The 12,272-nt window shown below is 34.6% G+C and overlaps 1 protein-coding gene across 2 annotated transcripts in view; it reads right to left on the bottom strand.

The window, feature by feature from the left end:
* Positions 1–12,272, bottom strand: part of CNTLN (centlein) — a 183,985-nt gene that overhangs the window by 96,968 nt on the left and 74,745 nt on the right. For both annotated transcript variants that reach the window (XM_085213135.1, XM_085213137.1), the window contains exons 10-11: positions 7,695–7,868; positions 3,000–3,062 (exon numbers count right to left, since the gene is read on the bottom strand). In XM_085213135.1, the coding sequence (XP_085069261.1) occupies positions 3,000–3,062; positions 7,695–7,868 (237 nt within the window). The remainder of the gene's footprint in view (positions 1–2,999; positions 3,063–7,694; positions 7,869–12,272) is intronic.

Below are 12,272 nucleotides of genomic sequence, written 5' to 3'. Positions count from 1 at the left end.
ATCATGTATTAAGTTTCCCCTACAGACTAGTCTACACACTTTGGCCCAATAATCTGCAAAACTTTTGAACGTTAATCAAAAAGAATGAGAAAATTTAAAGTGAAGTTCTCTTGCTTTTTTTAGTGACTTTCCCCAAAAAGTCAGGGATATCTTCTCTAGATTATGCCAGAAATCACAGCTTCAACAACCAAACTCCCATTGTCTTCTGAAAGACAATGATATACTTTGTGGGCACCAGTTTAAGTACCAGCTTGATAATTCGTCACTCAAAATCCATTAAAACACTTTTATTTGCTTTGACACAGTCTTTCCTATAGAATAGTGAAATACAGGATGCTATATTACTTTCCAATATGTCTTGGTATGCAGAAATGAAGTAGATTCTGTATTAAAACTATGGACACTGAAGTTATAAGAACTTACACATTTTTCCTGTTTATATTACTACTAATTACAATAAAAGTTCCCTGGCTAGAACTGAGTCAGCTGATGAGAACTGGAAAATCCTGGTATGGGACCTTCCCTTTTTCTGCTTTTTTGTAATACTGACTAATTGTACCTGAGGCTGAAAAAAAGGTAAATAAAACTATTCAAATCCCTTTTATTTATTTATTTTAGGCTAATATACAGAAAATATACAATACCAATAAAATTACTTTGATGCTATTCTGACCTTATTAGTTGCCATGCTGGCAATGGCCTTGTTGAAATCTGTATCTTGTGACACAACAGATCTCAATACACTGACCCATGCCTCCGCAACTTTTTCAGTCAATTACTGAATATTACAAAAGAAGTGAACCAACTTGGCTACAAATATTAAAGGAGCTCATACTGTCAGTTCCATGGGTAAATATAAGATTTACCCTTTAAGGACTTCATGGATTAGAGAAATGATGAGGGGAGATCCCACACTTGTAATATATGTAGGTTGCTCTGAAAGTAATGCCTCCTCTTTATTTCCATGGAAACTACAACAGATGCAAAAAGTGCAGTAACACAATTTGATAGAGCAAATTCTCAGCTACAAGACACTGTTTTTCAACATAGGCACCGGTATGCATTTTTGCCAGCAATGAACAAGAGCCTGTATACCACACTTGTAAAATTTTGCACAGTGGTCGGGAATGTGACTTGTGTTTCAGCAATGGCAACAGCGATGTGCTTTCACACATCACCTGCCACCTCACTGTGTTCACATCCACATCCATTGTTTCCAGAAACATTCAGTGTGTCAATGAATGTCAATGGGTGCCATTTTTTCTGCACAGAGGAACTCAGTGACACACCGTTGCTTCAGATGCCCTTCCATGACAGGCACCATTCTGTCAAGAGTGCCACTCTGCTGCCACCTGTCACACAGCAACAGAATGTAATGTAATATTAATAGGAAAGTTCAGCCTCTACTTCCATATCACCAGCTCCTGCCTCTAACGTCACAAGTCAACAGAATAACATAGAAGGCATTACTTTCAGAGCAGCCCTCGTATAGGCTGCAGATTCTCAAGTTATGCTTCTGGAATGAACAGAAGAAACGGCGAAGGCAGTAAGGCAAGTATCATAACTGATCTGTATTATGAGGCCATGAGCAAAGAATAACAATATTTTCTCTTCTATATTTGCTTGAAGAGTGTTTCTTTTCACTTCTCCTTCCAGAAGAAACCTCCAAGCAGCATGGGACTTTGTATTACTCATAATAACAATCATACACATTGATGTGCTAGCTTTTGCAGCAGAGGGTGGAGCAACTTTAGTACACACCGCTACAATCATCTGTAGTAATTGCCAGGCCAACCACACTGCCTGTCAAAGGTAAGTTCTCAGGTACAGCTGATAAGACCTGCATCTCCCAGCAGAGAGACAAAATACAAAATTAATCTTTCGCGTCCCCAGGAACAAGGAGCAAGGCAGACTGAAAGACCTACTTAAATCCAAATCATCGTTCCTATTCATATACTGCTTGTGTAGCATGACAAACAGCCACTTGTGATAAAATACAATTCCTACTCATTTTTTGTAAAAATCGACCTATCACATAGGAGCATGAGGAAGGAACTCAGGAATAAGCCTTGCAGGTCTGCATGAATTTTTACACTTGATAGTTACCAAAGCAGGTTACATACAACCAGTAACATTTCAAGATATATTACTGAACAACAGAAAACAACAGGAGAGAGTGAACTGTAAATGTTTGTGAATGTTTATGAAAATATGACTCAAAGTTCGGGTTTTGGTTTTGTTTGCTTGCTTTGAGAGTCATTCAGAGGTGCAACAAAAAACCAATAGGCCATTTTAAATGTTGCTGTTTTTTTCTTCAGGAAAAGCAAACAAACAAATAAACAAAAGCCTAGAAAATTGGCAATTGTAATATATGTTCAGTGAAGCCTTTCTACCAACTAGGTTTTTTTGTTTTGTTTTGTTTTTTGTTTTTTTTTTTTTTACTTTTATTTCACTTTACAGTATCCACTCAAACAACCTCTTCTGAGGCGTAACTTTTAAAAGTACAAGGGGTAACATCTGTTCCAAGTAATTGACTTCAGAATTTATAATACTGGCTTCACTGTACGATAAAATATTTCCTTTGTACTTTGTGCTTCATTTTACTTCTATATGAATACATGAATTTCCTGGAATGCATATTCTCAAAAACAAAATTTGAAAAAGGATGTATTCTTGATAACATAGCTTGAAATTCAGGCTGTCACAGGATGGTAGGAGATTCTTTTCAGTAAAAAAAAAAAAAAAAAAAAAAAAAAAAAAAAAAAAAAAAAAAAACTAACAGAGAATGTTCTCTTATGCTAAGAGTCCAAAACAATATGTGCATTTTGCAGTTTTTAAATGCTTGTTTATTTTGTATATCTTTATCAGTGCAACTTAAAACTAGAGGAATGTCTTACTGCAGTGCTGCCTTTTTTTTTTTTTCCTAAAGTGTTCACCTTTAGCTTTAGGGTCTTCTCTAAGTTTTCACTCTTCCTTTCAGCTATTTTAAGTTTCCTTACCTTCTCTGAGTTTCTAAAAGAGCTCTTTGGGGACAGAGACCTTGAACGTTTCACAGGTGGTTCCTGGAGAATAAAACAAGGACATGGTTGAACTAGTTGGAACACCGGATTATAAAAGACATGCAGAATTAAAGAAGAAGTAATTTTGAATACTAATAATGAATTATAAAAAAAAAAAAAAATCTGCATGGAATACCAGAGAAATAACAAGCAGAATTACCACAGCGCTACCACTAAAGGTTTCTCTGTGACTCGTTAATGAGAATATTCATTTACATTTACATTGTTTCTTTCAGAATAATGATGTCCCATTAGGGAAGACTAAAGGGTTATAGACTCAGAAATGCAAGAAACCTCATTACAAAGGAGGGGATAGAGGCTGGTCTAATTGCTCTATAAGGGTCCAAGGTTACACTTGATAGGACAACCAGAAACAAGAGGGAAAGGATTTTTTTCCCTTTGAAATAGTTTAACACACTGTGAAGTTGAAGGAACAATATGCTTGAGGAATATAAATACAACAGACAGTAGATCTTACACCATAATGACCATATGGTCATTAACTATAATGTGACTAACTAGAGACAAGAATATGTGTTTATATTATGTACAGCTTCATATAGCAATCTGGAGAAAGAAGATGTGAAAGTAACGCTTATACTGGGCAGCTTTCTTGATCATTTTGTGTCATAAGTCCTAAGAGCAAAGACAGACAGACCTCATAAAATTAGACTTTGATTTTTGGAATAACTTTGGTAAAGGACAGAGAAACATTAATACACAATTAGCAACTCTAAGATAAAATACAATTACAAAAATGAATAAAGTAAAACAAAAAATAATATTAATTCTAATTACTGATGCTGCATGCTTCCATTTTCACTGTAAAATAACTGCTTTAGAGCAATACAGCTTATTCTTGACAATTTTTACGTAACAGAAGAAACCAGAAAGAATTATTAATGAACATTTACAAGCATATTTCCAGATGTATGGTTTTATATACAATATAACACTGTACTAAGAGTAGGTCTCCTTGAAACAGGAAGATTACTTTTTTTTTTCCTAATATTCTGGTAGAGATATTGAGAAGTTCCCTTCCATTAATAACTGCTAATATTAGTCTGCAATGATTTTAACACTGCACTGAATGAGATCAATCCCTCTGAGATAACTAAAGCACAACATCTCAAGATCAACATACAAAAATCCTACTCACCTTCAAAGTCCCAAATTTATTGAATAAAGTCAATACCTTAATAAAACTACCCAAAGCCAAATTACTGCATATTCACAATAACTCCCTAAAAAAATGAAGCACATCATTTTTGAAGAAGTGGTAACTTAACTCCTAGATAAACTTTACACTTGTATAAAGAAAACTTGGAAAATCCATGACTTTTCTAAAATCAGGAATAAATGGTCAAAGTGTTGCATCCACTGCCAAAGATGAAAACAACAAAAGAAAAGATGTGGACCAGCCATCACCAAGGGAAATCAGGTAGTGAAACTGTAAGGTGAAATGGAAAAAATGCAAAAAATAAAGGAAAAAGTTAGATTTATAGATTTGCTGCTTTAATCAAAGGTGATCAGATACAATGAGCAGTAATAGTTTTTCTTTAATATAGAAGATTTTCTAACTAGCTATCTAGGACTGTGCTATGAATCTTTCCTACAACTGAAATGTAGGGCCAAGTTATGGAAAATAATAGAAAAAATTCTAAGTGTTGAGAGGCATGGAAATACTGTGCTGTGAGTACAAGTGGCACTGGTGATAAGCATTAAGAAACATGCTACCCTTCTAACACATTTTTACCTGCCTAGGTACAGATCTTTGGAGAGAAGGAGATGTGTCTTGGCTTTGCAGCTGCACTTAGCCTGTCCAAAGGAAATCTTTGTTCAAAAGAAGACAATTTAATTTTCCTACAAAGACAGAAGAGACTGTGTAGTAAAGTATACTGAAATTTGATTGCCTGAGGCTGCTGCAAAACTCAATTTGGAAGATGGCATCTGTAATTCTCTTATCACAATTGAAAACTTTGCTGCCACCATCAAGCTTAGGCATGTAATTTTTATTTCCATCTTCAAACGCTGCAGTAAATTTAGACATCTGTATTAGAAAAATACCCAACTTTTCATGCTTATGTTAAATATTTTCTAAATGTCTAGGAATATCAAAAAGTCCAGTTTTATGAGCAAAGAACGGGAATTCAAGTCAGTCAAGAGTACCAACAGAAAAACTTTCCAACAAATGATCTTAAATCACACTTATGAAAGAATAAAGCAAATAGAAGACTAACAAAAACAAGACTTGTAATATTAACAGATATGAAACTAGGTGGTGGAAGATATATTGTGAAGAAATGGCTGATAAGTCAATGTACCTAATACACATTAAATGACAATAGAGGTAGTATAGGAAGCACAAAAAGCAAAGACGTCTCTTTTTAGACAATTTCCTGTTACCAGCCTGTACCATGAAAGACGGTGAGGAAAGGACAGGGAAAATTATGATCTTGAATTTAACAAATTATGTGGCAAAGTCATAAGGCAAGCCAGATAAATAAATAAAACAAAATATAATAAAATAAAAATAATAACAATAAAAAACAGCCACAATAACAAAAAAAATAGCAGGGAAGTTCATCAAGAAACGTCTTAGATAACTTTTCTGAAACATACAGTTCAGATCAAAGTCTGCTGCTAAGACACAGCTCTGAAGGCAGTGGGCAAAAACCTTAATGTATTTCATCAATTGAAAAAAAATGAGAAACAGTGTTGAAGATAAGCCACACGCTGACAAGAGCACAAGATGCAGGTTTTTTTAGAAGAAGAAGAAGAAGGGCTAACTCTTGATTACCAATGTTTCAACAGGAACATGAGTTAATTCCTGCATTTTAAAAGATCTGTTGTATCTTGAAATCATATAAATACTAAAAGGAATGCTATAGAACACATATTAGTACAAAACAGTTACTATTCCCATTTATCACAGAAGCTTTAGATCAGAAAAAGCAAACAGACAAGGGCTGTGTTACTGAATCAGCCAGGAAGAATAAGGATGGCTGATTAATATGGTTACAGATATCACAGCTCACTAAGTTATAAAGTTTTAGCTTCCATAGCTCTAGAAAGATCAAGCAATAGATTTTTAACTCCTACAGAAAACAGTAAGTCACTATACCCCTTTTCACAGAAACTGGATTGTGTTACAGTGGGTTACAGTTGCCACTAAATATGCACTTAATAGCATCAAAAAACCCTACAAACATTCATGTTCAACAAAGCTCTATAACCACCGTATCATCTGTGCTGCAAAGCTGGTTTTATTACTCTGTACCACTGCAGGTATGAGATTCGGATTTCTGCATTTCCCAGTAATCTGTGCTATGTGTGTGCTATGCATGCATACACATCCATGCACTCCACAGAATCAAACAGGTTGAGGTATACAGTTACATGGCTCTACATCTCAATTTATCACACTGGCAGCAAGTTTCTGTTTTGTCCCAAAGGCCTTCTTTTTAAGATTTTTTCCAATTATCTGTAATGGAAAGATGGCATAGCAATGAGACATCAGCAAAAATAGCAATACTCACTTGTATTTTCAATGTATATTCTGTGATCCTAAAGCCAGAATGTCATTTTGCCTAAATACAAAGGCTTTGTAGTCTGTCAATTTATTTCCCAAAAGTTTAAAAAGGGATTGTGTAAACAAATGAAAAAGTGTACATATCAAATAATTCAAATAGCACTGAAAGAGTACAATGGATCTACATAGGCTCACTTAAGAGCATAACTGAACACTGTGTCAGGCATAAACCAAAATGGCACTCTTCTCTCCCTGCTGCATCCTGGGCTCCGCTTCACTCCAGCGGTGCTGGTTTCTATCTCTGGACAAGCAGCATGGAAGGGAAGGCAAGCAGGACTGTCGTTCACCCCTGCAGACTAGTTTCACCACACAGAAACATGTTCCTATTTGCTTCCACGCTCTAGAAACCTATTTCAAGTTTTCCATATTCTACACAATCACAATTTAAAATTTGCATTGGAAGGGAACTGAACACATTCACAAAGATAACGACATAGGCTCACAGCATAAATCAAATTAAGTCACAGAATTATTTACAGATCCATTTAATTAGATACAGTTTACAGATGCTACTGTTATCTAGTGCCTAAATTAATGATAGGTTATCACCAAAGGGGCAGACCAGCCCCTACAGAAAAAAAAGTTGAAGAATTTCAAATTGACATAATTGTGATTTTTTTGTAGGTAAAAAATGCTATGTCATGTTATAAAAATGAATTTGGAAAAAAAAATAATATTTCATTTATAAAAGCATAACGGTTTATGTTTCTCTCATTTTCCTTCTAGGAAAAGATGGTCATTCAGATAAATACAACAAAATACTTGATAAATATTCATTTTAACAAACCTACGAAGACTTGAGCCTCCAAATATTCCATTTAATTAAGAATCCCTTATTTAGTATTTAACAAGGTAAAACTTTCTACTCCCAACAGCTACTCTAACAAGTCTTTGGCAGATAACACAAAAACCATTCAAACAAGCTCCGGAATTATAAGCAGTATCAACAGATATTACAATTATTATCTGGACACTTGAACAAAAATATTTGGCATTACCAGTGTTATTTAGATAAAAATATACTAGACAATAAACTATCCTACCTCATGCTTTCTTCCAGTCCTTACACTGCAGGTTTTCAGAGTATCTGTAGTGTACAAATTATGTTCCACAAGGTTAAGACTCGCTTTTTTCAATTTTTCCTTTAAAAGCTCAATTTCAGATTTTTGCATGGTGATAAGACACTCCAGCTCCCCTAAAGAAGGCTGCTGAAATTCCTAAAAAATGGTAGTGTTGATAGGTTACATTAGTAACAAAATCAGAAGCACAGTATACCACTTAGATAAAACTACTTAGAGAAACATAACATCACCAATACTGCAAAGAAATATGTGAGACCCGTAGATTATTCTGCCTTTGAAAATGCATTATAAATTCAAAACAAACAAACAAAATAACCCAGACCTTCTAGTGTTAATGAAACATTTCAAAACAACAAAAGCATGTTTTCCAAATCCAAACTTGGTCTTAAAAATGGTTGATTTATAAAAATATTTCTTCTGCAGCAACTTGTTCTACTACGGTAATGTACCTCAAGTACAGTTACAACTTCTTGACAAAATGTTTTAACTCCTAGACTTGTTTCTGATGAAATATCTACTTGGTAAGTACCAATGTATTATCACATTTGGGAGGGGGGGGAGAAGTTAGTTCTGTAAAGACTCTTTTAGCTAGAAAGTGCTTCACATATTTTTAATGTAAATCTACAGCCATAATGCTGACATACTCAGCACAAGTGCTGTAGTCAAACTCAAGATTTAAAATGGCAATCCTAGATCTCAGTGTTATCCAAGGCAGATAAGTGATTTCATGAAGTCATTAAATTCCAGGACCTTTCCCACCTAACAATGAGTTTCTATTAGTTTTTTGGCACAGTATTGCATACTGTCACACTCTACTTACCTCCAGCCTTTGTAATACCTTTTAAGATCAACAGGTATTTCCACTGATTTCAGATGTCTTTTAAAGCACACTTTTGTTGTCCAAGGGTGGGCTCATGTGAGTATGACAAAGAGTGTTCACAGTGCTTGATATGTCACTCCTTCTCAGCTGAGTTTTCATTACTACCTGTGATTATACTCACTCCCTCACAATCTCAAGGCAAAACACTGGTACGTCAGTACAAACAACAGTTATTTGTATGTTGTCTAAAGCGATCACAAAGGGAAATGCATTAGTTCAAACCTCCTTCACAGTGCTTTAAGGCTGGGAACAGACATTCACCTTGCTAACACAGCTGTGCCAGACAAAGATAATAGAATTCCCAGATGGTCAACACAATCAGGCAGCTGGAGGCTAGCACCCCAACACCTCTGCTGAAATGAAGGACGATGCAAACTCCCTCCTTACTTGTTTGTAGGAATAGAAGGATAGACTACATTAAAAAAAATCAGTGCAAGTGTCTTGAGCTGACACACTTGATGTTGTACTGCGCTGACTAGGAAAATCTCACTGCCAATCATGCTCTAACAGCAAAGACATCAGCTATGAAACAGTGTCCTTGAATCAACAAAGTCAGTACCAGAAGACAATCTTCTCAAGACATTATAGTTCTATAATACACACACTTCCCCTAATTAGTCAGATTCTGGCAACCAGACTTACTTGCAACTGTTTGAACGTATTCTGAAGACAAATACTCATTTCACTGGAGAAGAAAGTATATTAGATACAATTCTCAGCTGTTCCTACTCTCTCAAATACAGGAATTCCCTACATAATAAAAATAAGGTATGTTGACAAAAATCAGAAAAGATGGCATAAAAAGAAGGCCAAGGAAATCAAACAATTTCCAAATTCAGGCCAATCAAAGGAGAAATGGGAGGACTGAAAAAAAAAAAAAAAAAAAAAATCACACTGTTACCAAACTGTTACCTACTATGCTTAATATTTGATGGAAACAGAGTAAAAGGCATATCTATGTGATTTATTGCTATGCATAAAATAAAGCTTTTCATAGTAACTACCACAAACCCAGTTTCTACACATAAACCTCTGATTAGAATTACCAAGCATTTATTTCAACAAAATCATAACTCTTTATATAGCAAACAAGCACAGGAAAGTTGTCAATGGTTTTCTGTAAATAATTCTGTAAATAATTTGTTACATATTTTGCATAATTTAGGCCATATCTAGTCGCAAACATGTCATTCCTACCTATGTTATCCGCAAAAGGCCAAGTCTATATCTAAAAGAAAACTACATGACAGAAAAAAATAGAAGTAAAAAAATAGAAGTAAAACAGAAAAATGAGCAGAAACATCATGCATTGAAAAGAACACTTAAGACAACTGGGGTTTTGCTCATGTAACTAAAACTTCAGTACCATATATAATGTTTTGGGAAAAGAAATATCCTAGAGAATGAAAACAATGCCAGAAGGGAAATTTATTTATATTTCTGTTATATGCTTGATATTTTAAATTGAAATAGGCACCTCCTCTAATTTTATTATTTATCAGCCACAAGTAAAAAAAATAATAATAATTCTATGTGTAATACAAGAAGTACGGTTACATTAAACAAAAGCAGAAAGACAGGTTCAATCTCTTACAGCCATTTTCATTCACATTGCCAAGAACTACATTTTTTAAAAGTCTAGAACTATTAAATATTGCTGACTTTTGAGCTATGAGAATTAAAATAATTTAGCTAATGATTAACTTCATATTGTTTGACTACTTTTTAATTTCCTCTATCAAAAATGAATTGTACAGTTTTGTGAAATGTAATTCCATTCAATCAAATGAATCAAATCCTTGCTCCTATATGTAAATGAAGTCTTGCAACTGACTTTAATCCTGTTCCTCTCCTAGTTTTATTCTTGGTTTAGTTTGATTTGTTTTTGCCTACTCACTTCTTCTCCCAAAAGATATTTCTTGAAATTACCGTGCAGTGATACTTATTTGAAGTTGAAAAAACATGAAAGTACAGTTTCTAGTAAAATTTCTACAACAGTCTTTGTGCACATGCATACCTAATTCTTAGGAAACAGAAAACATTTTTTTAATTTTATCTTAGACTTTAACTCAGGCCTCCAAAATGCCCATGTTTTTATCCTCAAAATTTTCATCAGAACACTGTTACCAACACAGAAATTGCTACACAGTTTTGGACTATCACATCAAAGCCTGCTCAATTTTTTAGTATGAATGTCAACTATCAATGCAGACTGTAAAATAAGGTGAACTATTTGTAAAATTGAGGCTTTGTTTATCAGTGGACTACTTAAAGAAAGCATCTTCTGATAAATATTCTACATTTCCCAGACTTTAAGAGTTCATTTACTAAAATATTAAGAGAATTTTTAAATACAATTTTTTAAAATGAGAAAAGAAATAGATGAAATTTCTTCCTCTGATCTTTTGTTTCAGATTCATTCCCATTTAACTTTATGTTACTAAAGATTTGTGGTCTGAGTATCACTGCTTCAGAGAAAAAAGAAAAATCAAGAAAACCAAATTCTTTAGTGAAACGATTTTGCTATTATGACAATCTCAATTTCTTCTGTATAAAACATGATCTGAACAACCTAGAGTTACAAAACTTACAAATGAGGAATGAACTGCAATTGAAAAGCTATCTTGTATTTGCTTGCTTATTTATTCTCCAGTTTTACTTGTTTATGCTTGTTTGTCTACATATGTTACTCAGATTAGAGAAACACGTTTGCCAGAGTATCTCAGCTAGGAAACAGCATTTGAGACCTAAGGGTAACTACTTGTCCAACACCCATACAACCATGGGTTTTTTTTTCTATTACATTCCAGGAATCAGACATCATTTGCTACAAGATCCAAGAAAATCCCAGAAGCACTTTATGTAAGAGAAATAATAATCACTTCCCAGTTTTCCCCTTATTCTATTACTAAGTAAGCTATCAGGACAGCTGAGTCAGACGAAATGCTCAGCATCCTTTGGTAGCTTCTTCTTTTAACACCTTGGAAATTCAGTCATCTCTGCAGCACCTGCCTATCTCTTGTTATGACACGTACTTCTACAATGCGTACTACCAGTGAACTTTTGCAGAGCAACTCAACCAACCTGGATCTTGATTCCAGGCACAACAGTGAATTCCTTAGAAGGGTAACAGTAAAAGGGTTTATGTCACCCCTCCATTCTCATAACATTGTGTTCGTCAGCCTCCAAAATCTGCAATTTGAATATATGAATAATATAAAAAATAACAATTCTGATCATATATACAGGTCATTCTGAAAGTAATGCATCTTACTTATTTGCATGGAAAGTACAATAATACAAAGAACATGGTAACACTGTTTGATAGTAAATTCTCAGCTACGAAACACTATTTCTCAACACAGTCATCACCATTAGTTATGCATTTTTGCCTCTGATGAACAAGAGCCTGTATGCCACACATAAAAATCTCCACCAGTGGAGGTGACGCTGCCATTGCTGCCAGTGTTGAAACGCACTACCCAATGCTCCACTGTGCTTATATCCACTGCTTAGTCTCCAGAAATGTTCAGCAAGAGTCACTGAATGTCAGATGTAATATTTTCCACGTGAAGTAATTCAATTTCACACCTTTGCTTCGTAGGCACTTCCATGTCAGACACCACTTTGTCAGACTGCCCTTCTGCTGCCACCTATCA

This window comes from Meleagris gallopavo, chromosome Z (assembly GCF_905368555.1).
Source record: "Meleagris gallopavo chromosome Z, MGAL_WU_HG_1.1, whole genome shotgun sequence".
NCBI lineage: Eukaryota > Metazoa > Chordata > Aves > Galliformes > Phasianidae > Meleagris > Meleagris gallopavo.
The sequence above is the reverse complement of the archived record's forward strand: the minus strand, read 5'-3'. Positions and strand labels throughout refer to the sequence as shown.